Below are 27,776 nucleotides of genomic sequence, written 5' to 3'. Positions count from 1 at the left end.
CATGATGCTTTTTCAGACTGCAGGGTGTGTAAGTAACCTGTATTTTATGAAAGACTCAGAGTTACTGTAATTCAGCATGTAAAACACCAAGGAATAAAACAGTCACCCACAACCAAACTCCAGACAAAGTTAGTTGCTGGTTTCCTCAAATGTATGATGTAGCCTACAACTTCTCATCATAGTCCTAGGAGAAAGAGTATGGGTCTGTTTCCCAAAAGGTTAAGATCTTCATTTAAAATGAAGAGCAAGACACAGAGGAAGGGCTGGTGATTGGGTCCACTGTTTGGCAGTTTATTTAAGAAGAAGCTGTAGGGGTATGTGAATGTACAGGCCTGTGATCATGTTTGTTTGAAACAGGGCTAATGACATGAGCTCACTCCATGAGAAGAAGAGGTAGCTGAAGAGAGGAGGGAGGGGCTCGAGGTTAAAGGGGAAAATTCTCGTCTTCTGAAACTGTAAAAACCATTAAATTCTGTACATATATGAACACTGTGCCACTTTGCCTGGAGCAGTCAAAACAGCATACAGATAAATAATTTTCTTCTTAAAAGAATTTTCAAAAGCCTGCGTTAATCTTATGATGCAACCAAATGTTGTTTGTGATAATACAGCAGTGCTGCAAAATGGTTACACTGTTGCAGAATGGAAAAATTTCCACTCCGAGTCATGACATCAGCAGAAAGTAAACCGAGCTTTCCATCACCTTCGAAGTCATGAGGTTCATAGGAGATAACGGAGAACAAAGGGTAAAGGTCAAATACCAACGCCCTGCTTTCACCTTGTGAGGATTCAAAGAGTGTCGTATGACACACATTCAAAGGAAATCCATATGCTTTCAGGGTCCTCAAATCTCTCAGAGTACCACATTGCTCAGCCAGGTGTCACACAAGCAGGAAACTAAGCTATCTTGTGCCGGGATCAAAGCAGCTGTGACACCGTACACCAGATCACTCAAAAGTGACTTACAAAAGCATTAAACTGAAAAAGAATGTGTGACAAATGTGTGATAACTGGGGTTGAGGGAACGGCCACGTGGCCCTCTTACCTCTACCATCGTTTACTCAGTCCCGATGGCCCAGAGAGCAGCTATCTTTAAACTCAACCTTTAATGTCAGCTGCACACCTGTACAGTTTCATGACTGCATCTGGCACGACTGCAAGGCCGTCGAGTTCAGAAAGGACAAACACCTGCCGAAGTACTCAAAACCTTCGTGGTAGTTCCTGTTAAAGGAACCGAGGCTCCGGGATCACATTTTGCAATGATCACTGCACAGACTGAGAGAAACATGGGGTGAAAACCATATCATAGATGAGAAGTCGTTAAAAATATTAATGAATAACCTCCACTTGGAAGATAAGGGCAAGTTAAAGTAGACTGTTAAAATGTCATTTCAAGCTTGGGCTGACGTACAGATCGAGATCTGTGGTTTTTATGTTTCCACAAAGGGAACACATGTTTCCAGCGTTAAGGAGTGAATTTCCTCTCGCTAAGTGGGTGGAAGTGGTGAGGAGGGCATTAAAGCAAAACAGTTGAGCTAGACTTGATGTTTTAACAGTTTTATACAGACACAAGGCAGGAGATTGCGCATAAGTTTGCTTATAAATACACTGTGATACTGTAGCAGCAGTCCTTCAACACAGGTAAACATGGAGTTCGAGGAATTTAAACAATTTTTCAAGGGACTAAAGATGTAGAGACTAAACAGCAACAGATTTAGCGATGAAGGGACTCAGCAGAGTTTCCAGAGAAACTGTATTAATTCTCAGTGAAAACAGGACAAAATAAAACACTTTATCATGTACAAAAATATTTCATCGTGTCCCGAGATGGATCCCTGTTGGAAATCGAGAGAGGGGCAGGCCTAAGACCACATGATGGAGGACATCATGTGGTCTTAGGCAGAGTTGGAGGAGATGCTTCAAGTGGGGAAAACTTATTGCAGACATATGTCGCATTGAGGACAATGTGATCTAGACTAGATGAATGGAAACTATCTAATGCCAATGGGAAAAAAGCTTATTTATAACCAGCCATTAACAAATATTCAAACCAGCACATTTGAAAAATAGATGAATAGTATAATATAGTTCTTATATATTATATAAATAAGAAGTATACTACTGTATATTATATACTTTTCATTCCTGGAACTAATTTCTTAAGGCTAGCCTTTAATTGTCTTGCTGTAATTGTAATTTATTCTGATTTCAATATATCAGAAAAGTTTGCTGTTGACATAAGGTGGTAGAAAACAATCAAATTGCATCAAACTGTGCAAAACCGTCCTTTTTTCAGCCTCGGTGTGCCCCTTGTTTACCATCTGATGACTGCAGAGAGATATGAGAAGATATATGGTACATATTTAGAAAGAATGAGAGAGAGAGAAAGAGATGGAAAAAGAGAGGCAGCGTTCCCACCCTCTCTCCCTCCACCCTCATTCTCTCCATCTCTCTGTCATAGTTATCTTTGAGAGATTAGACTGGAGACAGTGACAGAAAAGAGAGGGGGAGCTAAAAGCGGGATACGTGTCGCCACACATGCTCTCTCTGCCTTCCTCATCACCTCCCTCATTCTCCGTCTCCTTAAGCCACGCTCGAGCGCGTCTCAGCTCCAAACTGTCTTCTTTAAATTTAGCCTTTATCTTCCATTTGTTTCTTCCTACTCGTCTTTGCCTCTCATTCTCTTCCACTGTCGCTCTAACTCTCGCTCCCTGTCTGAGCTTAGTGTTCAGACAGTGGAATATATGGTGCCTAAATATACTTCCCCGCTATCGCTTCATCTAAACAAACTCCAACGGGGAGAGAGAAAGAGAGAGGCAGTGGGACAGGAAGAGAGGAGGCTGGGTGTGCACAGAGGGGATGAGGCCTGAAAAAAGGAAATATTCAAGTAAAACAACACCTGCACGTGCAGCGCTTACAAATCTATAGAATCGCTGCTAACCAGAGCCGAGCGTGTAGCAGGAAATTAGTCAGGGCCCATCGCTTGCGTGGCTTATAACCACGGTGGCAGCTTTACTGTTTAAACGTACACTTCTAAACCCGAGGCCGCGCCACTCCGAAGAACAAACATAACAGAGCTCGTCACCTTGGAGGCGAAAACGTTCACAAGCTGACTGCACCGCGTAACATAAATACTGACTGGAAATGTATGCAGTGCTACAGAGCTTTAAACAGATGAGAGCAGCTGGAGAAAAATGACATGCAGCAGTCAGTGTTCAAACACACTCAAGCACTCCATCGCAGCCTCCAGCGTGTTGATAGGAAGCCAGATATGAAAATCTGGGCTGTGGCCAATGGAACCAGACTGAAGTAAACAATGTGATAGAGTTTACTTAGCGGAGTGGGAAAGGATCATCTCCGGTGCTGATCGAGTGTGACGTCACCTGGCTACAGCATCTGCCCCCCACAGCACAGCAGCATAGTGCAGCCAAAGCTTGGACTTTGGTGAGTGTTTTTGACTATTTTCCCATAAACTCCCCCCTACCAGAGGTTGCCCTTTTGTTCCCCCCCCCCTTATCCAGCCCTCTCCTCTTCTCAGCAGACCTCAAGGACACATCAGTTTAAAACAACCCAAAGTGAAGCAGAGGGCAAGGACACACAGCAGCTCAATTCAGGATGCAGCGATATCTCTCCCCCCCCCCCAATCCCGTTTCACAAACGCACAGAAACCTGGTAGTGGGTAAAAGGAAAGCTCCCGTGTGTTTATGCAGACAGTTTGACTCCAGCTGATACCCCGCCGATGACTTCTGGTGCAAACACACAGAATTAATCTGTAGATCCGCCTCAAACTTCCCGAAGTCTGACTGAAATCTTAAACAGCCTTCATGGCTGACATGTTGTATTCCCCTGGGAAACACAAGGCATTCAGCTGAAACACACTCTCTGACCTTTCCCTCAGGTAATGGGAAAAAATTATCTGAAGCCATTCATGGGCTTATTTTTTCTGGCTGCAAGTACAAGTAAGTATGCAAGTATGAGTGTTACAAATAACAGACAAAAACTCATAATTATCTTTTTAAACTATGCTCAGACAGTATGCTTTACTGTGTTACTTTTTCATTTCACACCGATTTAGGGTTTTTCCAACACTGCAATAGGTTCACTGAGGAGGATTTTTATCCATGCCCACCCGCTCCTGTCTGCGGGCCTTTCAAGAGGTTTATTGTTTCAAGAGAAAGTCAGAGCAAAAGCACTAAATTCATACTTTCTCAACAAAGTATACATTTATCAACATGCCAAGTGATGGGATCTGCACACCTTCCATGCATCCCATTGGTAAATGTCATACCTGCCATGCTATTTAATTATTTTAGCCTGCCTACAGTTACGCTATATGGCCAAAAGCACTGGGCTGCCTACAAATTACACCTACAGGAGCTATTGAGGCATGGAAACCCATATAATTTCTGTGCTGATGTTAATGCCAGAGGAGGTTTGGAGCGCTGGAGTTACTGAGTCAGAGCGCTGGTGACTTTTACACGCTCTACGCCTCAGCACTTTACGTGGTTTGCCCCTCTGCTGTGGTTTCTAAATGCTTTCGCTCTTCAATAATACCACTTACAGCTGATTATGGAATATCTGGGAGGGAAGAAATTTCACAAACTGGCTTGTGGTGAGGGTGGCATCCTATTACAATATCACACTCGCATCAAGTGAGCTCTTAAGAAACAACCCGTTTGTTCACAGATGTTTGTAAAAGCAGACTGAGTAGCTAGGTGCTTGATTTTATACAGTTGTGGCAAGATTAGGGGCTGTCCATGTAGTGTACTTTAGAACCTGCAAGCCACCTTGCAAGCCACCTCCACCCCAGCTACGCACATGAAAGCATGGCGAGGTCCCAGAACAGAGATGGATCTCCAAATTTAAATGACCCCAGCTTGAAAAGAAGTTTCTTTTGGCCATAGGGGTCCTTGCTCAATCAAAAGTGCATGCAGCCTATTTTGATTCCACGACTGCTCCACAGTATTCAGCAGCTCCATAAACAGTCGGTTTATGGAGCTTTAAGATTAAAAACAGCTTCCTGCTGCGACCAAAAACAAGAGTGATAACAGCAAACTTAAACAGGATGGAAAATCAAGATAGTGGGCTGGAAGTTGATAAAACACTCAGTGGGAGAACTCTTTGAACTGCTTTCATCGGCTCCATTAAATAATCTATTAACTGGAGCTACTTTAACTTTTACTGTATCGATCGCGTGTCGTGCTCCGCTTTAATGAATAAACTCTACTGACTCGACGTTCTCAGCTGTGTGTGCTGTCTATATTTGGACTAGTGTGCTAACTGTGTATTTCTTTTTGACAAAATTTGTCAAACTAATGTACTTGTGTGCAGGCCGGGTGGTGTTGCTGATCTACTGTTACTGGGTCTGTGCTTCCCCCAGTGTCTGTGTGGGTCAAAGGAGTTCATCCAGCTCATCCAGTAATCACAAGTGCAAAGACAGACGGACACACAAACACGAATGAGCAAACGCTTTCTCCCCTCCTGTTTCTGTTTTATCTGAGATCCATTAAGCTATTCATCTAGAGCACAAGCACTCTTGCCAATATGTTAATAGCACAAATACACACAGGCTCAAGCACATATTTCTAATTCTAATGACAAATACTGTTGATATCATCCCACAGCTGTGTTTCTCTCTTCTCTTTCCCTCCTCGATTCCCTCAGCTCCATGCAAGCAATATTCACCCTTCCTATTCGTTCAAATTCCTCAAATATCCGCTGAGCCTTTTCTCTTTCTTTGCCTCCAGCATTGGAAAACAAAGACAAGCTCCACTGCTGCGAACCTTTGCACACTTAACCAAAGAGTAAACAAACACACGGAGCTGCACACTTCTGTGTGAAGAAACAAAGACACGCACGCACGCACACGCACGCAAGCCACGTTGTCTCCGTTTGCTCCCAGCGGTCATGTGACAAAACACTCGCATCCCATCACCTCTCACCTCCCTCTCCCCGTCCTTCTTTCTCCTTCTTTATCTCACCCAGTAGGAATCCGTGTGCTTAGTCAGAGTTGGGAGGAGAAACTTGGCAGGAGAGGAGGGGAGAAAGGGAGATGTTGGACAAATGAGAAGAAAAACAGAGGAGGGAAAGTGTTCGGTGCAAAGAATCAAAGCAGATTGGGTTCCAGTCATTCTCTGTTTCTATTGACTCTCACCACCCTCGAAGCTGCATGCAGATGTTGGCCTGCTCAAACGACAGAGAGCAGGGATTGCGGTGGGCTGGGCAAGCAGCGCAGGTCAGCCGGGACACACTCATACCAGAGACATATTTAACTCACTCAAACACACATTCCCCCCCAACCCCGCCTCCCCCATCATACCATTTAATTCCCCCAATAAGCCTTTTATAACATTGATGCACTGTGCAGCTCACCACTAAACTACCATGTGTGTTGACTCAGTTCTCACCCTCAGTGAAAGGTTCCCAGTTGTACAATCGACCTATGAACTCATTGGTGTTAAAGGCCGCACACTGCTCCGCCCTGGAGTCCAGCGCACCTCCTCGGCACACCTGCAGGACAGAAACACCAAAGCAGACGGAGAGAGAGAAAGGTAAAACAATTAATGCCGCAAACTGAACTGATGTGAAAGACAACAGATTACACAGAGGGCTGTTTCTCTCCTAGTCCCTGGGGGAAGTAAGGGTGGAGTGAGGAAAAGTTGAGGACAAGCAGCTAATAAAGAAGGGAAGAATCAACTTGACATCACAGAGGTAAGCACAAACACGCTATGCTGTTATGGAGAAAAACTCACACAAGCACTCCCCATGCTGCTTTGGCCAGTGTGCGAGAGTATAAGAACCATATGGAAATAATAGATTTTTTGGAAACGGCTGCTCACATAAATCCACCGTGGCTTTCGGTGCATGGCCACAGAATGTGAGTGACTGTGTGAGCACATGTACGAGTGTGTGTCTATGCGTGTGTGTGTAAGAACACATGTCAAGCTTGTGCTCGCTTAAGAAGGGTCCTTGTGGAGCCGTATAGTGGAAACAGTTTTTATCATACATGCACTTAAACGACAGCTGAGACATCAGGCAGACACAACTCTGCTGGTTTACGCTGCAGCGGCTATGACTCGCTGAGGTTTGCTGTAGTCCACACACAAGTGTTTTTAAGAAGAAAAACCATTAAATGCTGCGCTAATCAGGAAAAATATTTGGAGTCAAAAAGTAAATTCAAATATTTGTATTAGACTGTAGTTTCTTCTTCACTGTAGCACATTTATCATCTTTACTGCCTTACGAAAAGGGCCTCAGTCCATGGCTCACATTAGAAACCTGCCTGGTTAAAAATGGTTATACAGTAAATGCTCAGCCTTAACTTGTCATAACTTTAAAATGCCACTAACTCATTGATTCAAGTTAATTAATAAGAAGTCAGTTAGCCCTACTTAGAATTAAGACTATAAATAGGAGGAAGTAGCCACAATAAGTGCAATTACTCATTTCCAGACATAAAGATTGACGTAGCTTCCAGGTTGTCTTACAGCTGCAGTCTTTTTAATGACCAGCAGGGGGCGACTCCACTGGCTGCAAAAAGATTTCCAGTTGTATGGAAGTCTAAGGGATCATATAACTCTTCATCTCACTTGCTCTTTGGCTTCAATAAATAGTTTCTAGATGATTTTGGGAATTAAGCCACTGGTTTAAAGTTGTGCTCGATATGACAAAAAGCTCATTTTTTAAATTATGATTCCCACTGTAGTCAAAAAGGAGGAGAGTTTGCTTTGCTATCAATCCATCCGTTTTCTGCTGCTTATCCGGGTCTGGGTCTTGGAGGGAGCAACCTAAGCAGAGATGCCCAGACCTCCCTCTTGCTGCCAGCTCCTCCAGCTCATCCTGTGGGGGGAGCCAAAGGCATTCCCGAGCAGGCTGAGATAATCTCTCCAGTGTGCCCTGGGTCTACAATGGGGTTGCTTCGTGGTAGGACATACCTGAAACACCTAAATTAGGAAGTGTCCAGGAGGTATCCTAGTCAGATGACCAAACAACCTCAACTGGCTCCTTCAAATGGAGGAGTAGCCACTCTCCTCTGAGCCTCTCCCCGAGCTCCTTACCTTATCTCTACAGGAGAGCCCACACAGCCTTCGGAAGAAGCTCATTTCCACCATTTGTATCCACAGTCTCATTCTGTAGGTCATTACTCACGTCTTGTGGCCATAGGTGAGGGTTGGAATGTAGATACTTAGACCCCTGCACTTGGGGCAACTCACGGAGTTGCAACTGAAACCTTTTCCAGCTGAGAACCAGACTTGGGGAGGTGGTTCTCATTCCTGCCGCTTCACACTTGGCTGAAAAACTGAGAGCGTAGACTCGCCACGTAATCCAGCCAAAAGAACCACATCATCCTCCAAAAGAGAGGTGATCCTGAGGCCACCAAACCAAAAAGCCCATGCCACTTGGCAGTGCCTTGAATCTCTGTCCATAAATGTTATGAACAGAATCAGCCTTTAAAGTGTGTTTGATAAGTTACTTGCCAGCAAGATCCATAATTTTAAGATGCCATGTAATGATTTCCTTTGAACACAGTCCTGTGATATTTTGTTTTAAAAAAATAATCCTTATCACTCTGCATTTATCAATAGTCCTTCAGAAAAGTGCTGTAAAAATGAAAAAAAAACAAAAAACTACACCCTTTGCCTTTAAACAAGTGCCACTTGTCTTTGGTACACTTGCACAGCTTTTGAAGGTATTTGGTGAGTGTGTTAAAGTTGGAGAGCTCACAATCCCAGACTGACCGCATCACGCTGAGACCAGGGCTCAGTGAGGGCCAGACCATCTGCTACAGAACTAATTTTTCTTGTTTTTGCTGAAGATAGCTCTGTGTTTGGCATCACTGTCCTGTTGGAGAATAAATCAATGACCACAGATACCATCAACATCTAAAAGACGTGCAGTGCAGTGCATTTAGTCAGTAATATCTCTCTGCTTTTACTCGTACTCGTACACTGTTTTCATTTTTAGTTAAATAACAGGTTTTAAAACTCCCACCAGCTTCATCAGGTGTCACTTCTGTGGTAAACCACAATCACCCTGCCCGAGGAGTGTGCACACACACACGCACATACACACGCGCACACACGCACACACACACACACACACACACACACACACACACACACGAAGCTCTCAGATTTCCTTGGAACTCTAATCTCTGTCAGCTCTGCAATCTTCTTGTCTTTCATTTCTTACTTTCTTTGATTCGTTCCTCTTTTTCTTTCTTGTATTTTTTTTTCTGAACCTCTCGTCATGCACACAGCTGTCACAAACAGCTGGAAAGTTCCTAGCAGCTCGTCTGGGGAGAGCGAATACTAAGGTTCAGACTCACACACAGAGCAACATTTCCCACGTGAACCATCCTCTGCGACAAAGTGTAAAAGATTCTCATGGATAAACCATCAAAGCATGCACTCTCTGATGCTGAACCCCCCCCCCCCCCCCCCCCCGCATTTTCATACTGGTGTGTGAGTGTGTGTATCTGCGATGTCTCGTATTTCCCCTCTGTCAAAGTGTGAAACCAGCTCATGAAACTTTATGTGGTACGGCTTAACGCATGTCCTCGCTGCTCAAAAAACAGACTTAACCTGGCATAATTTATGGGTGATATGATACACATTTGGTTAAGGCCGCTTATAAAGGAATGTGTCGAGCCACAGCCACTGAATTTAGAACCGAATACGGGCTCCTTAAAGGTCAGCGCACGTATGCGACCTTATGTTTTCAGGGGACCGTGCAAATCTGCCCAGATTTGTGTGTGAAACACGGTTGGTTCTGGTTGTAAATATTTCTGCTGCACATAAACAAGCAGAGCCCTGTTTTAAACTGGATATGCTCCATGTCGCAGGGCATATGTGTTCGCCTGCAAACATTAAACGGACAACAGCCCCATAAACAAACACACATGTGCACAGGGTGTAGTGTGCAGACGTGGGATGCTACAGTACAGAAAAAAAGGGAAAAGGAATGTAAAAAGAAAGAATGTAAGACGGTAGGAGTGGATTCTGCTCTAAAAAAAGATGTCTAGGGTGTGTAAGGATGTCAGCAAAGACAATGGACCGAAGGGAGAGGGGAGGAAAGCGGAGATGGTTTGAGGGGAAAAGCAGAAGAGAGAAGGCGACGTGCTCTCTGGTGTTTCATGGTTCTGGAGGATAATTTGTGTGTAATTGTAAGGAGTGGTATACTGTGAGCACAGGGCGAGGGGCGAATCTCCTCATAAGGGATGGAGGGGGGAAAAGGAGGTTATTAAATGGGCCAACAAGGCAAAAACACTTTCAAGATAAGGAATGATAGATGGAGAGATTCCCACACAGATCAGGTTAACCGGTGGGTTTGTGTAACACCTTGATTATCATCTGATTGCTTCTGTTTCTTTGCGTGTTTAATTTCCTTTGCAGATTACGGATCTCAGCAATTAACTTAAGAAATGCTGTGTTACAGAAATGAAGGCCAAAACCACTAATATGAGACTCAAATTCTACCAGAGTGGACTTTCCCACTCCCTCGCTGCTGAGTTTAATGAAATACTACCAAACATATCTGATAAAGTCAGAGCAGCTCAGAGATTGTGCTGTAAACACAAAAGAAATGAGGCAAGAGATCAAAAAAAATGTCTGCGACTGAGCGACAGACTAGCGTATAGCAGCAGGTGAGAGTAAAGTGAATGCAGCTGGAGAAAGAGGGACAGTTAGTGTTTTTTGTACGGTAGCTGTGAAGGTTATAGATGTGTTTTACTGCCCAGGCTGGGGGGGAGATCTGTGCGCAGCATATATAAGAACATGTGGAGCAGACGGGGTGACGGCTTTGTTCTGCACACACTCACAAAAATGCCACACAAGCCAAAGCCTCGAATGTAAAACAAACACCCAGATTACACTAATGAGTTCTGCAGAGGAACAAAATATGGAACCTTTTGCTTTTAGCCAGCTCGCGATATTTTGTAAAAGAAATGCGATTATGAAAACCACAATTCATTTAGTTCAGAAAGTTAAGATTACTTATACGCATTCTTAGGCCCCGTAGAGGAACGCAGCTTTAATTAACACGTCAACAACGAACCTGGAAGCTGAACACCGGCCAGAAGACATTAAATGCTGCAGGAGTCTCGGTCAATATTTTCTGAGCCACAGAAACACATCACACATTCACAACAGCCGAAGCCTTAACACAACACAGCTGAAACACACCTTTACCACGGCAACGTGACTTAATCAATGATTTCATCTTTGAATACTTTGTTGCCTGTAAATGGATTGAATGAGCTGCAAAAACAAACTCTGTAGCTACCTTCTCGGATTTCACTGAAACATCTCAAAAGGTTATATTTATTTATCTGCAACTACCCTTACACATGTTTTATTTGTAATCACGTATAATGTGTCGTTTCATTGTGTGGCTGTCGGTATCGGTTTGTGTGTGTGATTTCTGTACACCCGCCTCTCTTGAAAAAGAGATCTCAGTCTGTTCAAACAAAGGATTTAAATAATAATAATGCTCATTATCATCATCATAGTCATCATTAACAGTCCCTGGAACATTTGTGCTCAACTTTCCATACTCGGCACGCATTTGTTAAAGGAAAGTAGCACAAAAATACAGAAAAGTCTGTGTATCCAAGTTAAAATTAGAAGTTTTAGAAAAGCAAAACGTGATGTTTAATTTTAAGTGAGGATGTTGTTTAGGAATTAAGGTTTAAGGAGCCCAACTGATCGTTCATGAATAGGTGGTGGTGGTAGTTGGGGGTTGTGGGAAGATTGTCTGGCACCGTCCTGACCAACGCCATTGGACTATAGTACTGTTAACCCTACACTGGGCAGTTCCATTGGATAAAAGCTTGGACAGGACCATTAGGAATGCCACTTAGTAGATTTTCTATTTAGTACAGGTTTGAAGTACTTTTCCTTTAATTGGGTAATCTTTGCTGTGCTACTTTCTGCTTTTACTTCAAATGTTGTATTTTCTTCTCTACAGCATTTATTTTAAACCTTATTTATTTGTCTTCTGTTTATTACTTTGCTAATCCAAATAATCCAAATCCTGCATTATTTTAGATCAACCTATCCATTAAGATACTATAGTACACTTATTGATATACTATAAAAGCTGGAACGTTTAAGTGATATACACATCAACGAATACACATAAATCAATAATTATGATCTGATTATATACTGCATATGAATCTAAAAAGTGTCATTCGGCATAAGGGGTATGTTTACTTTAGTCACTTTAAATGATTGAATTTCTTATTAAATATTCTGATCCTCGACACGTCACCCCAGTTCAAACAAATCCTGGAAACAGCCCTGTGACCAATGCTGGATCCAGATGCAGGTTTCTGGTGTATCAATATGAATGTTCATACTTTATTAAGTTGAAAAGGGTGTATATTAACTTTCCAATGTCTCTTTGTTTCCGTTATTTGTCTTTTAGTTGCTTTCACTTTCACTTTAAACGTTAATTTTCTCACATATCTTGATTTGGTTTTACTTTCTGTTTTTGTTCTTTTCCCTCTTTTGCAACTGTCTGACTTTAATTACTGCCTGTGCCTGTGTCTCACCTCTGTGTGTATATATAATATGTATAATATATATAATCCTTTGTCAGACTGTCTGTTCTCTGTGCCTTCTTCTTGCCCAGATAATTAGATGAAGTTGAAGGCTGGATAAATACCTCTAACACCTTTCACAGTTTTGTTATGTTTAAAGAAATGTTATACTGCTGCATAATGGACACGATATACTCTGACACTGACAAGTGACAGGTCGAAATCCACCAATAACACAGGCCAAACCGCAGCTTGGTCGGGATCTACCTTTAGCGCCATGCGTGTCTCAGCAGAGAAACCTCTGAAGACACACTCCTATCATCTTGCTCATTGCTCATTTATTCACCACTGAAGCCCACGCCTGCACAGCTGGCAAAATCGCCTGAATACAGGTTAAGGCTGGCCGGTCTTTCCTCAAGCATGACTGCAGCACAATGCAGACAAAACAACTGACGGCCGGCCCCTGCAGCCATGAATCACCTCGCAGCACGACTAATCAGTCTCTGCGTGCATGCAAATCCGTGACATACGCTGACATATGTGTGTGTATAGGTTTGTCCCGAGTGATTAACGTTCTGTGCCTAATCTTGTGACCAAGGCCGTGTGCCGCCTCTTCATAGGGAAGCTTTCAGCTATGACCTGGCGGGGCGGGGGGTGTCATGAGTCCCCTAAAGGAAATACTTCTCACTAATCAAAAAACAGGCAACGAGTGAAGGCGGGAGAATGGCGAGTAACATTGATGCTGTCCTCGGGAGAAATGTGGGTTTGAGCAAAGAAAAGAAGAGAACACTGTGGCCACAAGATCAATAAACAAGTCCAAAGCTGTGCTCAAATGCCAGTTTCCATGCTTCACTTTCCATGTAGCAGCTCTACAAATCCACAACATATTTTTTAAACCAGAATGTTTTTAATACCTAGAAATCACCCTCACTTTCTTAATAACACCTGGACCTCAGAAAGAGAGAGCGACAGAGGCAGCAAGAGTCCAACCGTCTGAACCTGGAAATATTTGATCTCTCTGTGAATTCACCTCCGAGCTGCTGATGCTTAATTTCATTCATCTTTAAGAGCTGAGATGTCCCTGAGGGTGATGTAATATGGCATTTAGATTGTTTCTACTGGAACATCTTCTATATGACTTTGTAATATATATTTATGTCCTTGTTTTTATCTAATGAGCCTTTCAGCTTGAATTCCTTCAACATTTACTTGATTATCTTAACAAAGACGTAGATGGTGAGATTATTACAACTCTCTCTCAACTCTCGCTTTAGCTTTAAGTTTAGTTCTAGTTATCTGAGGACTGATGCTAAAAGTCATCTTGAGCATGCTGGGAGATGAAGGAGGCATCAGACAAAACTGCATTTCATTGGATGACCGTGCAAATAAGTGCGCAACCCAACAAATAACAACCTACATCGTTAATTAATGTTGAAATTCTTGAAAGCATGCAGCCATCAGCCAAATTTGATCAAAAAAGGCTTAAAAAGTTTATTGATTTGCCCCCAAATAAAAGTTTCTAAAGTTATATTTTTTTCTTTGGCAGTTGTACTTCTGTGGTTTTAATTCACAATTCTTCAGCTAACTAAACACAGACCGAAAGAGATCAAAGGAACATGAACGTAATCAGGACGCAGTAGCTGTTAAAAGCAGGCGAAGCAGGCAGCACCTGCTTTTCTGTTGTTTTCTAGAAAAGCAGGTAGCTCTGCTTGCTAATGCACTAAAGCACATAAAGCTCAGATCCCTGTGAATGAGTCTGTGTGGTTTCATGCCACAACCCACCACATCTGGGCCCGTTTGTCACTTCCTGGGAACCGCAGTGAGCGTGGCAGGGCCAGCACACACTCATTAGAGCTGAGGAGTGTGGCCCCTCAGCTCTGTTAGTCATAATATATTTTCTGTTTAATACCACTTCTGTAATGACAGAGTGTGATTAGATCATCTGACTTGCTGCAGCAGCCTGAAAACAGGAGTGTGCTTGTCTTGATGGCCAGAACGCACAGTGCTGTGTCTGTGTCGAGTCTCGAAACACCCCTCATTTCTTTATATTTTGCTTCCAACGAACCAGACTACTTTTTTTTGGTGGTTTTGAGCGATAGTTTAGAAAATCTTTCAAAGTTCCCCATTTTCATTCCACTCCCTGTACCAGATCAGTTTCAGAGGATTGTTTTTAGTTTGTTAAGACACTTAACACTGACCTATGAATCATTCAACCATAAAAAAAAGCCCCTAACTTAGGATGAATCAGTGTTGTGTTTACACATAACACACAAAATGGGAAAGAACCATATTAAATTATATGTTTAGGGACTTTGTTTCCAGCAGCCTGTTAGAAAACCATCTTATTTGTTTCTATTTCTTTAATTGACAATACAAAAAAATGCAGTTTGACCAGAATAAAATTGTACTTATTTGTACAGCAAACAGAAGAACCTAGCTGAAAATTACTGGAAACTTATGGAGTGATTAATCTAAATTTGAAAAATCTGTGTTTCTAATCATCATAATATGTACAGAGGAGGTCAGGAGAGAGGGACGACAGCCGTCTATGAAAGGGCAGCATTTCTGCCAGTGCTGTTGGGGATCAGTACCAAAAGTATTCCAGGCATGTTTGTATATGTTGTAATAAATCAATACTATTTTGCATTTTCCTAGCAAATTGTAAAGAAATGAGGGGTGGTGCAAGACTTTTGCACAGTGCTGTGGAAGTGGGTCAGATATAGGAGTGAAATCAGTGAAATTTTAATACATAAAAGCATTATATGCATTATCTTTTGTGTTATTGTCTCATCAAGATGAAGAGTTCGGTTTGAGGAGGGTCATAAATAATGTTGCTTTAAGCCTGTGGTTCTCAAACTGTGGCTCTGTAACCGACGGGTGGGCACAGAACCACTGCAGGAGTTTTCTGATTTTACCTTAAATCTCACCTCAGAGCCTTTTGTTGGTGAGGACTGAAGTTTATCTTGGCTTCCAAATTGAGGAATACAGTAAAGGAAGAAACACTGGTTTAGGTCAATGACAAGAACAATAAATTAAGAGGAAACTGGATATAGAGAGAGGACACTAAACTAGGACTAATAAAACTGTGTTTTTTGGAAAGTGCGAGGTGGATGTCCTGCCGGTCGTGACTATAAATGACATCATTGGGTCTGAGGAGCGCTTCCTTGACTTTCTGGTGTAGAAGTATTCACTGTTAGTCATTCTACGTAAATATTTACACTCATGTAAAGCACAGAAAGAGGAACCGAGACAAGATGGAGCACTTAGACGATCGCAGAAATTTATTAGAAAGACCTCGGACAGGAAGGGACAGGAGGTGTCTTTGTGACGCGTCTGCTTCTAACTCTTTTTCCCCTCTTCTTCTTCTCAAATTTCACCTTCTCCTCCGCTCTTCCTCACACAGAATAACTTCTTCTCCTGTTACACACACACACGAACCCAAACTCTTTCTCTTGCTCACACACACACACACACACACACACACACACACACACACACACACACACACACACACACACACACACACACACACACACACACACACACACACACACACACAAAGTTTTCCATGAATCTGTTTCTTCCTTTGACACAAACTTCGTCTTCCAGCAGAATCTTTTTCTTCCTCTCCATCCAAGTCAATTGTTTTGCTTCAGTGAACCACGCCTCCTTCTACACCTCTGTCCCCATCCTTCCACACCAAAACACTCATTCATTTTCCATCTCTCTGTCTTCACCGCCTTGATCTCTCCCCACCTTTTTACTTCCCTTGCCCTTTGGCTCGCCCTCCCACTACTATGGGCACATTTTCTAAAAACAGTACTCCCTTTCACTACTACTTAACTGCGTCACTTCCTTTACCACCCTCCCCTTATTCCCTCGCTCTGACACTTACGCACACATCTTGCACATCTGACCTTTGGCCCTTCTCGCTTCCTCTGTCCCTCTCTTGGTTCCCCATTTGCTTCACTGCAACAGCCAGTCACACTTGCAATGTGCCTCAGGCACACCGTGTTTTGACAAACACACCTAATAGATAATAGCATGTGTCATTCTCCAGATCTGGCTCACTCCCTGAATTACAAACACACACATTATATATACAGTTCATACAAGCCTGGGCAAAGTCTTGCATTCAGCAGGACTTGAACCTATTTTTAAGACACATAAAACCAACAATCTACTGGAGCAGCAAGAGAGGCTGAAACAGAGGCTAATGTTGGGTAAATATGTAACCCAATGAGTCAGGCTCAGCCATCACAGGACTGCTATTAGCACTCTTGGCACACACAGGTCATGTATTCTGCCAGCTACTAAATCTGTTTTAAAATGGGGACGACTGAGCACTGAACAGGACACAGACAGAAGGAAAGAAAGATAGGGGGATAAAAGACAAGTGCAGAGAGGCTGCCAAATTATCTGCAGAGGGAAAAGTCAAGGGATTGTGAGTGCCAACGTGAGTGCCCCGTTCGAGTGTCTACTTCCACTCTGATGAGAGCAAGCTGTAGATGTGGACTGTGGGGGCAGGAGGGTGTAGGTGCGCATGTGAGTGTGGCGTTCATTGAGCCCAGTCTTATCACGTCCTCCTGCGCGCCCACTTAAGATAGACCTGCTGGAATAAATAACCCAGTCACATGTCACCCTGGGTATTTTTGCCGTGATTCGAGTGCTCAGTTTTGTTTAATCGTCTCTCCATCTGCAGAGGGAGAGGTTAGCTTTTACGCATGTATCTAAGGTTTAGTCCTCATATAATTCCAATCATTCTTTAAAGCAGCTGAAAAGCTAAGAAAACTGAACAATAGCTTTGGATACTTGTTGCCACGTGCACGAAAGCATTTTAATTTGATCCTCAGGTATCACACAGTGTCTATAAATCAGGTATTTTTATAAATGCCTGACTACAGTTAACGCTTTTTGGCTACTGGAGCTGAAATATGTAAATTTCCATGTGCTGTCGCCCTCTCCAGAGACCAGATTTGACTGATTGATAGTTGAGAAATGGCAGCGATGGCCGAAGGTTGTGTGGAAGTCTGCTGTTAATTTACAGCAGCCATAGCAAGAGGTGGAAAACGTCTAAGCTTGCCAATTGTAATCCTACCAGGCTGAATGCAGCTGATGGCTGAAAATACTATCATATGTGCAGAGCCTTTGTGCTTTGAGTTATTTTCCCTTTTTAAACAAGTAAGGTCAGCTTGAAATGGCACCATAGATACACCTAATACCTGCTGTACTGCTTGGAAACTTTATCCGCAATATTCACTCTAAATCTCACAATTAATTGAGTGAAATCAAGTGCAGCGTTCTCGCCTGAGTGAAGCCTGATTTGCTGCAAGGTCGACCCCAGATTCTCACCTGTGCGTTGACAGTGAGTTGGCCCATCTGGCACGAGCAGCCCGACGGTGTCTCTGGCTCCTCTTCTTGGCAGCTCTCTGCTCAGATAAAGCTCTCACTGTGCTGCACTGATAGGTATGGAGCAGGTCGCAACCCCAATCATAAGACGGCAATCAATGCAGGGCCCGAGCCAGATGTGCATTTGCCCAGAGTAACACCCACAGTGTTTATACTCACATGTATGTGTGCTGTAAAGACATGCACATGTGCTTAATTTTCTTGTGTAGTTTCACTGGAGTAAATGTGTGTTCTGGTTGTATCCCAGAATACACAAATGGCATGGCGTAGCGGAAGCAGTAGGAGGCATTTTCCGTCTCAGTGCTCAGAGACAACCAGCTACTGTTGGAACTGGAGAAACTGGAGAATAGTCTACCTATCAAATATTCACTGCACGCATACGAAGCGAGCGCGACTGTAGACTGAATGATTGGGTGTGAAGCCGGTATATTAAGTGGAAAATTAATTGTGTGTTGAAGACTCACAGGTGAAGATTTGGACACAATCTTTAGGTCTTACCTGCGAGAAACACCTGCGGTACTCCTTCTCCGGCCCTGCGCATGTGTACGTGCGAGGAGCCCCACCTTCTCTGCCTGACTCCATCCCCAGGTGTGAGACGTGCGGGTGCTGTAAGGGGTAGATGCTTCCGACAGGTGGAGCTTGGGGACTGAAGGCCGGGTGGAGCTCCCTGTCTCTGTGCACAGGGCTGCTGCGGTGGAGAGGTGGGGAAAAAGGTGAACCGGCTGCAGGGGAGTAGGGCCGCGACAGAGGAGGGACAGGTGGAGGTGGGGCAGTGACGGAGCTCCAGTCAAACCGTTGGCGGCTACTGAAGACAGACGGTAGCGAGGAACGTGATAAGGGACGAGAGGGTGGGACTTGCCCTCTGGCCCTCCCGTGCTGTGTATGGGTGTGAGAGGGTCGCAGCAGAGGGCGGATGGTGGGAACTGTGGGCACCTTCTCTGCGGCAGGTGTCTCAGAAATCTCCCGCTCTGCATTCTCCTCCTCCTGCCTGTCCCTTTCACCCCTCTCAGCCTCCTCTTCCTCTCCCCTGTTACTCTCTGTGATGTCCTCAGGAGCAGCCTGTTCGGGCGCTACTGTGGCATCTTCAGTGCCGTTCACAGTGTGGCGAGCTTGGCGGTTTTGACGATGCAAAGGCAGAGAGAAGGGAACTCTGCCGTATCCAAACTGACCTGGACGGATGCTGGAAGACCTGAGGGTCAAAAAGAAAAGGCAGATGAAGAAGAGGAAGGAGAAGAGACAGAGAGGCAGAGTAAATTTATTATAAACGACACACAACCAGCAGCCTGTGGTGAGCGGGAAGGGTGATGCCTTGCCTGTCTGGATGACAAAAAACAGACGTAATGATGTAATAATACAGTAGATACCAGAAACAGAGATGGGCAAGTTCCCAAAGCTTGAAACATAATAACAAACCCTGTAATGCTTAAACAATGTCAGCGGTTTAACTAATGGCACCTGAATGAAGCCTCAACATGTCAGTCGAACATTACTCTGAAAACAAACCGGCAGTTTCTTTCATCTTTGTAACATCACACCTTCCCTCACGCCCAGTGATCAATCTTTTCTTGTGTTTTTGTCCACGGCGATGCTGTTGTTCCCCATCCAAACAACCGAGTCCGTCTATTTATCCTAAACAAACCGCCGTTGCTACTGCCAGCGATGCAAAACTCACTTCCTTTGACATTTTCCTGGAAAAAGCGAACTCAAGAGTGCTGAGTAAGGCAAAATGTAAATGTTCTGTTTTTTGGGTTTTTTTGATACGTGCCATAACTGTGATGGAAAGAAGCTTACGTAGATTAGCATCCTTAAATTTGGACCTTGTTTTTCTTGACTTGGTGGTTTATAGGTCATCATCCTCAAGGTGTTTTGTTACGCTGTTACGTCACAACTGGGTGGGTTACAGGTGCAGTGGTGCACGCAAACTGTTGCTCTTTAAGTAAAATTAGCTGTGTTTTTTGGTCTTTTTTTAAAATCACTAACCTTCTTGTAGGTAAACCCTCCTGGCTGGTGGAGACCGACCTTCTGCTCCCCCCTCCTCCTGCTCTCAGTGCTCCAGGATTGGTTGGTCGCCTGATGACCCGTGCTGGCTGGTTGTAGCCGTGTGCTGGCGCCCGGTAGGGAGATCTGAAAACAGGAGGCACGGGGTCTTGATTGTTTGAGGAGAATTCTGGCTGGTACAAAGGAGGTGATCGATTGGTTTGCGCTGGTATGGGAGGCCCTCCTCCTCCTTCAGCGGGTGTGTCCCGATAAAGAGGCAATCCTGGGTTTTGATTGGTGGAGACTGACGTAGAGCGATAAGGCAGGTGGTGCTGCCCAGGGTAACGAGGAGGATAATAGGGACGCACAGGTGAGACGGCAGGATCTCCGACGCCCCCGGGAAGATAACCTGCCCAGTTTGGTGGAGAGTGGGATAGTGGAGGGGCCTGCGGAGGAGGTGGAGGTAAACACTTCCTGCTCCTCTGTGAGATGCCCACGCCACAGGTTTGAGAGCATTCTGACCACTCCCCCCATGTTGACCACACGCCCGCTGCAGGCTCAAACACCTGTCTGGACCTTCGACCTGCCACCTGAGACACAAACACACACAAGCTGTCAATAAAAAGCGGTGTCAAGATCAGACAGACATCTTAAAATCTCATTCAACGGAAGAAAATCCAAACAGGAGTATCAAAGATAAACGATGATGATAATACTAATACTACTACTACTAATATTAATAATAATTGCATTATATCAAAGAGGGCAAGTGTGACATATATGAAGCAACAATTTATGATTTAAACAAACATAATAAAACTGTTTCTGATGAAGTGATCACCTTTACTGACATACTCAAGCTACTCTTCCAAAGAGCAAAACCTTGTTGTCAAATTTTAAAGATGTCTTGAACAAAAGTTCTCTGGTCTTAATATCTTAATAGAATTATGAATGCAACAAAGTACCATCCGATTTTAATCCACCATACAATACCATCAGGTAAGGATCTGATTGGCAACAGCTTCGTTTTTCAGCATCACAACGATCCCACACTGCAAATACACTAAAAACCCTCCCCACAACCCGGACCTCCACTTTACTAAAAAGTGTTGGATCATCTTGACAGAGAACAGAACAAAAGGCAGCCAACATCCAAAGAAGAGCTCTTCAAGAGTCCTTGAAGAAGTCTGGAGAACTATTCCTGAAGACTACTTACAGACGCTGTGAGAAAGCTGCCTCAGAGAGTTCATTCTGTGTTTAAGAATAAAGGTACCAAATCTTGACTTACAAGCTCATGAGAATTGCACAAACTCTAATATACTGTATTTCTACATTCTATGTTTCAATAAACTGCTGCAGCTATTTAGTTTTTTAAAGATTTGAATGTCAAAAAAGTCTATAAAGGTAAAAGAAAATTTGCTAAGTATCTAAAGTGCTCCAATAAACCACTGCAGCAGCTGCACCTCTGACTCAAAGGGTGAAACTTGCAAACCCTGACAATAATTTAAAGAAGTTCTTAACTCAGTAATAACTGCCATTGCAAAATCCAAACTGTCTCGAAATCCTTTTTCTTCACAGAAACAGAGTTCACTGATGAGCTATAGTCTCATGAATTTCCTTCCTCTGGGGCCAAAATATAAATCCTACACATACTATCCTTCGCCGAGGCTTAGGAGAGACTCGGGCACCTGCCAGCAGCTTGTGAGCAGGAGGAGCCGGCGTCGTATGGACGCACTGCAGAAATGACAAAAATCAGGGCTGATTGCTCTGTGCAGTCTTGTTTGTACATATGAATGTGTGTGAATGCATGTATGTCGGTGCCAGTTCAGGCTTTGCTCTCTTCCTCTGTGGTTATAAAGAAATGTTTCTCCTCTCGTTTCATAACTGAAGCACTGGCCTGGTTGGCAGACCTGCAAACATGCGAGCTGAACAAAAGTTTCCATTGAGAACGAATCAAAACGTGAATCTGTGCTCTGCTTCTCTCCTCTCTCTTTCCAAGTGTGTAAATGCATGTCTAAATTGGCAGAAATGTGCAAGTAAACATCTTGTACAAACTGTTTGTGGACAGAGGAGAGAGGGGACAAATGTAAGCCTGAGCGCATGTGCGGGCATGCTCTGATCCTCCAGTTCGCCACCAGATTATAAAAAAAAAGAAAGTTCCTGTCTTGGTCTGGGGTAACATGGCAGGAGGGTGGGAGAAAAAGAAAGAGAAAGAAGTGAGGAGGATGAGGAGGGGGTCGAGACGCGCATTTGTGTGTGTGGCAGTGGGGAGGCGTGCGCTGTCGTAATGAGTGACATCAAACACAGCTGCCACATAACTGGGACCATTAACGAGCTCCGTGCAGTGACCCCCACAGCAGCCACCATCGACCTCTGGAGCTACTGGTTAAACTCCAGCGACACTGCTCCTCTACCAGGCCTGGACCAGTCAGGGGTGCAGATATGTCTTCCCTCCGCGCAGTCATTTTCCAAGATCACACTGGTGGGACTTTGCCCTTTAAAGCCGTTTTTTTAAAAACAATATTCACACGGCCAGATTACAGTTAAAGAGTGGCTTTAATCATTAGTGGCACTGTGGGTTTCCAGTGGAAGAGAACTTTTTCCTCCTTCTTTCATCTTACGCTTTCATCTTATTGCCAGAGAGACACATTTTGGCTTGTGGCCTTCAAGATAAAAATGCAGCTCTTTACAAAGAACATTCACGTGAATAAAGTGCTAACAATGATGCTAAAAAAGGGAGAAAGAAATGTGCACATGTACAATACAGTACAAATGAGAGGAGTTTGACACAAAGGTCAACGAAGCGACGCACAAATTGGACTACTGATTGAATATAACACTGATCATTATAAGTCAGTAAGCTTTGGTTCTTATGGTTGTTGTATGTTTCAAGAGACGTTCTTTCCAAAGATGTGCTGCTTCATAGGTAGAGAAGCATCTTTGTCCTCCTGTGTGGTGAAACGCAGGTGTGATGTTCACCTGAAAGAAGCTAATGCCACAGAGAACTCATCCAATAACTAAAGCTGAACCTGGCTCTACTTTTACAGCTATGCAACAGGTCCATCATCATCATGCTTGGCATTAAAAGCAGTTTTATTAATAATGTAGGTTTTTTTTTAATTCTTTGTAACTGCTGGACCAAATTTAGCAAGAACAATCACTCATCCTGGGAAAGCACAGGAAAAACCCGATACACTGATTGACAGAAATCCATATTCTATGTTTCTCACAGCCGTTGATGAAAATGAAGTTCTTGAAATTGTCAAAAAATGTAAAAATCACAAATCTTTGGATTGTAATGATATTGATATGATAGTGGTTAAAAGAGTCATTGAGGCTATTATAAAACCATTTACATACATCTGTAATTTATCATTTCAAACTGGTCGATTTCCAGACAGAATGAAAATAGCAAAAGTTATACCTCTATACAAATCTGGAAACAAACACCATTTCACAAACTACAGGCCTGTCTCTTTACTACCTCAATTCTCAAAAGTTCTTGAAAAACTGTTTAAAAACAGACTGGAAAAATTTATAGATAAACATAAACTACTCACTGAGAGTCAGTACGGATTCAGATCAAGCAGATCAACATCATCGGCACTATTAGATTCAATAGAATACATCACAAATTCCATAGACAAAAAGCAATATGTGGCTGGGTTATTCATAGACTTGACAAAGGCATTTGACACTATAGATCATGATATATTAATAAGAAAACTGGAACGTTATGGTGTCAGAGGGGTAGTTTTAGATTGGGTCCGGAGTTATTTAAGTGACAGAAAGCAGTTTGTGAAAATAAATGGTGGTTGCTCCTTATGTATGGACATTGCTTGTGGTGTACCCCAAGGGTCAGTTTTGGGTCCAAAATTCTTCAACTTGTACATTAACGACATCTGTAAAGTGTCCAAAGTATTAAAAATGGTTCTCTTTGCTGACGATACAAACATTTTTTGCTCTGGTGATGATCTGCAGAATTTATTGGAGGATATGACTAATGAAATAAGTAAAGTGAAGTTCTGGCTTGATAAAAACAAATTATCATTAAATTTGAATAAATCTAAACTTATGTTATTTGGAAATAGTAGTTTAAATACAAATGCAAAGATTCAAATAAATGGTGTTGATATTGAAAGAGTCAGTGAAAATAAATTTCTGGGGGTAATAATAGATGAAAAACTTAACTGGAGAGCTCACGTAAGATATATTCATTCCAAAGTATCACGAAGCATTGCAGTACTAAACAAGGCAAAACAGGTATTCGACAGAACATCACTTCATATTCTCTACTGTTCACTGGTTTCACCATACTTAAGCTATTGTGCAGAGGTCTGGGGCAATAACTATAAAACCACATTACATTCACTTTTTACTCTTCAAAAGAAAGCAATTCGAATCATCCACAATGCAGGTTATAGGGAACATACAAACTCACTATTTTTGCAGTCTGAAATATTGAAAATTGACGATATAGTGAAATTCCAAACAGCACAAATTCTATTCAAAGCAAAAAATAAAGAACTGCCAGGTAATATTCAGAGTATGTTTTTTTTGAAAGAAGGAAGTTATAATTTAAGGGGTTTTTGTAACTTCAAAACAATGAAGGTACGTACTACAAGAAAAGGCTTTTGTGTTTCTGTTCAAGGAGTGAAACTATGGAACAAACTGAATATGGAATTAAAGCAATGTCCAAACATAAAACTGTTCAAAAAGAGTTATAAAAATATGATCTTCTCGATCTATAAAGAAAAGGAAAATATTTAAATTAAGTGAATGTCTCTATTTAAAAACAAACAAACAAAAAATTCATGATGTGATATTATAGTATATAGTATATCAGAAATCTGTTCACTATTTTTATTACAAATTATATCAGTAAGGAAGCTGACTAAATATTCACTGATAATTTATGGGACAGGGGTGGGATTAAATAAGTGTATACTTCTTCCCACTCCCTTTCAACATGTAAATTAATCAGAATGTTTTTTTGTATGTAATTTGTATAGTATATTTTTTTTCTCTCATTTCTTTTCTAAATGTACTTGTATATTGTTCACATGTTGAAATAAATTACCAATCAAAAAATCAATCAACCTATTTAGCTTGCAAATGTAGCAATAAAACAGTAATGAGCAACTAGTTTCCAATGTGGTGCTGTGTGTTGCTGAATCTGTTTACTCTGTAATGAATTTTTGGGCCAAGCAGCACATGTCCGCTTTGGTCTTAGCCTGATCATCTGTTAAATTCATCTTCAAAGTGCTAAAAATAGGGTTGCTGTTCTTGTTTAATTAAAAGATGCTGAGATCTGTAGTGAATTGCAAACTTTAGGCTCCAGCATTTCTCCCCTGACTGCCTTTTCTCGCCTAGTTGCAGTACGAGGATGCTAAAGTCAATCATAGAGGGAATGTTAATCCCCCCCAAAACTCTTAATTTGTTCAGTTTTGACTGGTAAAGTCTCACAATAGCTGCATAAAGCATGATGACTACATATTTTGCTATTTGTCTTTCACTGGACGTCCTCACGGGCAGTAAGGACAGGATGGACGCCTTCATGTCCTGTAACTCTTTCAGTGTACATGAGTATGTGAGTGACGTTTAAGAGAAGGTGAACCTGTCCTTTCAACTGCTGTCACCTTTCACCCCTCTGAAGTGAAACTGTTGTGTTGAGCTAACTTAACGATCTAATGGCTCATGGCTCACCTTCCTCTTGGCAGTCCTGGTCACGGAGGTCGTGACCACCACAAAGCTCCACAGCACATAGAGCCTGGAGGGACAAAGAATAGAGGGTAAAAAAGTGGGAGATATACAGGATTTAAAATATCAGCAGGTTGAATGAGGTCTTTTGTAAAGCACGCAGTTAATCCATGACCTGCTATATAATGTTCAGACTTAAAGACTTTCATTAGTCCCTGTTGAGGGATTGTCAGCTTTCTTAAACTTTTCCTTCAGTGTACATTTGTTTTAAAAGGTGTTACAAGTGTTACCCAAACACCTTATTAAAGTGTACTTTACCAACCAATTATGCCCCTTTCTCCCCCACTCTGGGTGGCCTGTGGGCTCAAATGGGTGTGAACAAAAGTTTCTTTTTCCCCCTTCAAGGATCACAGGCAAGCATCTCAATCAATCTGGGAAAGCCTGGGAGGTGCTAACAAACTAATGGGTTTTAACAGCAAGCATGTTTTCCCTCTGCATGCCTCTCCCTGCGTGTGTACACACCCTGAGGATGTGGTTTTTAGAGACACACACACAGCTGCCACGCTCTCGGGCTCAATAAATTGCAACATCCGAAATCATCTTGTAATTTCAGCTACTTTTAATTCGAAGGTGTGACGTTCAAAGACGTGCTGTATGGCTGGGGTGGCTTTGGAGTTGTTGAATTGGGCATGAAGCAACAACTGGGGATTATGTTGAGTCGCTGACTGGGCTGGGCAAAAGCTGTTCACCTGAAAAAGTAGTTTAAATCCTCACATGAGTCGTAGAAGTCTCACTATTCATTGAGAAAGGAAAAAGGAAAAAAAGACAGATAATACACTTGTTTCAAAGTCTGTCTATAATTATCATAGAAACCGAGACAAGTGTATTGAAACAAGAGGGATAAATTCTTTCCATCTGACAAGGAAAATAGCGAGAACACGATCCTAAACAACTTGCTAAGATGGACCTTTCAGCGCTCACCACCAGAACCAAACCATCCCCACAATCACCAGTCCGCAAGCCACATGTAGTCAGAGTAATTGGTCCCTTCTACCCAGTGTGGTGCACCGCCGCGGTCTCTGGAAGTTTCCCCACACCAGACTACACAATTACCCCCGAAAAACACAAAGATCCCGCACAACAGAGCCGCTCAGGCCGAAGTAAAGACCCCCTACGCGGGTCCACGTTTCCCTCGCCGCTACAGTGGCACATTGTAGAATAACCTCAGAGCAGCGGGGACAGGGGAACAGAGGTAGAAAGAGAATTATATCAGTGGAGAAAACTCCCAAAAATCTGCCCCGAGGAGACAGAGGGAACTCCGAGCTAAAAAAAAAAACAAAACAGTCGCCTTTGGGTGAATTCCTTTCAGATTACCTGGACAGCGCCCAGTGCGCAACAAGAGGGCATCGTGCGTAAAACCGCAAACTTTACCACAAAACAAAAACAACTTTCTGAAACAACTCTGCGCACAAAGTTGGACTCAGTCTCCCATGTGGTGTTTTCTACGGACAGACCGAGAGAAGCAGCAGGGTGCAGCAGACGTGAAGAAGTTTTACCTGAACAGCAAACCGAGCTGCATGCTCCAAGAGTCTCCCGCACGGTCCCGACTCCGCTCACAGATAATAATTATCAGTCCAGTTTAGTTGTCTAATCCGATCTGCGGAGCCCTGAAAGAAACGTGATAAAGTCCTGCGAGGACTTCAGCTCTCTTCTCTCTCTCTCTTCTCTCTCTCTCTCTGTCCCCTTCCTCCTGTCACAGTCACTCCCCGTGATTTCTGGAGAGTGGGAAGAGTTTCGTTTTTTTCTCTTTCAGTGCCGTTCACTCGACAACTTCTTTGGGTTCTTAATATAAACTAGTGTGACGCCTGACAGCGCCAGGGGGGGCACGGGAGAAAGAGAGACAGAGAAGGGGGGGGACAAAAAATGGACAGATTACACAACTTTCTCACACACTCTCCCTCTCTTTCACACATGAAAAACAACCTCCCCACCCCACCCCCACCCAGCCTAAAACGCGCTCATAACACACACTCACTATGGGCCCTGACTGAGCTATAATAACTCTCAGAGCCGCTTTCTTAGTTGCTCAATCTAACATAAGAATGCCCCATTGTGCTTGGTCACACTGATCAGTAGTAATGATCTA

At 43.0% G+C, this 27,776-nt stretch overlaps 1 protein-coding gene across 1 annotated transcript in view; it reads right to left on the bottom strand.

Annotated features, from left to right (window-relative positions):
* Positions 1-27,479, bottom strand: part of adamtsl4 (ADAMTS-like 4) — a 35,877-nt gene extending 8,398 nt beyond the window's left edge. The window contains exons 1-5 of the mRNA XM_085423054.1: positions 27,187-27,479; positions 25,637-25,700; positions 19,934-20,520; positions 18,452-19,142; positions 6,408-6,510 (exon numbers count right to left, since the gene is read on the bottom strand). Coding sequence (XP_085279180.1) covers positions 6,408-6,510; positions 18,452-19,142; positions 19,934-20,520; positions 25,637-25,700; positions 27,187-27,209 — 1,468 coding nt within the window. The 5' untranslated portion in view covers positions 27,210-27,479. The remainder of the gene's footprint in view (positions 1-6,407; positions 6,511-18,451; positions 19,143-19,933; positions 20,521-25,636; positions 25,701-27,186) is intronic.
* Between the last annotated feature and the right edge of the window lie 297 nt (positions 27,480-27,776).

This window comes from Rhamphochromis longiceps, linkage group LG11 (assembly GCF_057381845.1).
Source record: "Rhamphochromis longiceps isolate RC_006_pf linkage group LG11, R_longiceps_female_GT1.1, whole genome shotgun sequence".
Taxonomy (NCBI): Eukaryota; Metazoa; Chordata; class Actinopteri; order Cichliformes; family Cichlidae; genus Rhamphochromis; species Rhamphochromis longiceps.
Note: the sequence above shows the minus strand (reverse complement) of the source record. Positions and strands in the feature narration are given on the sequence as shown.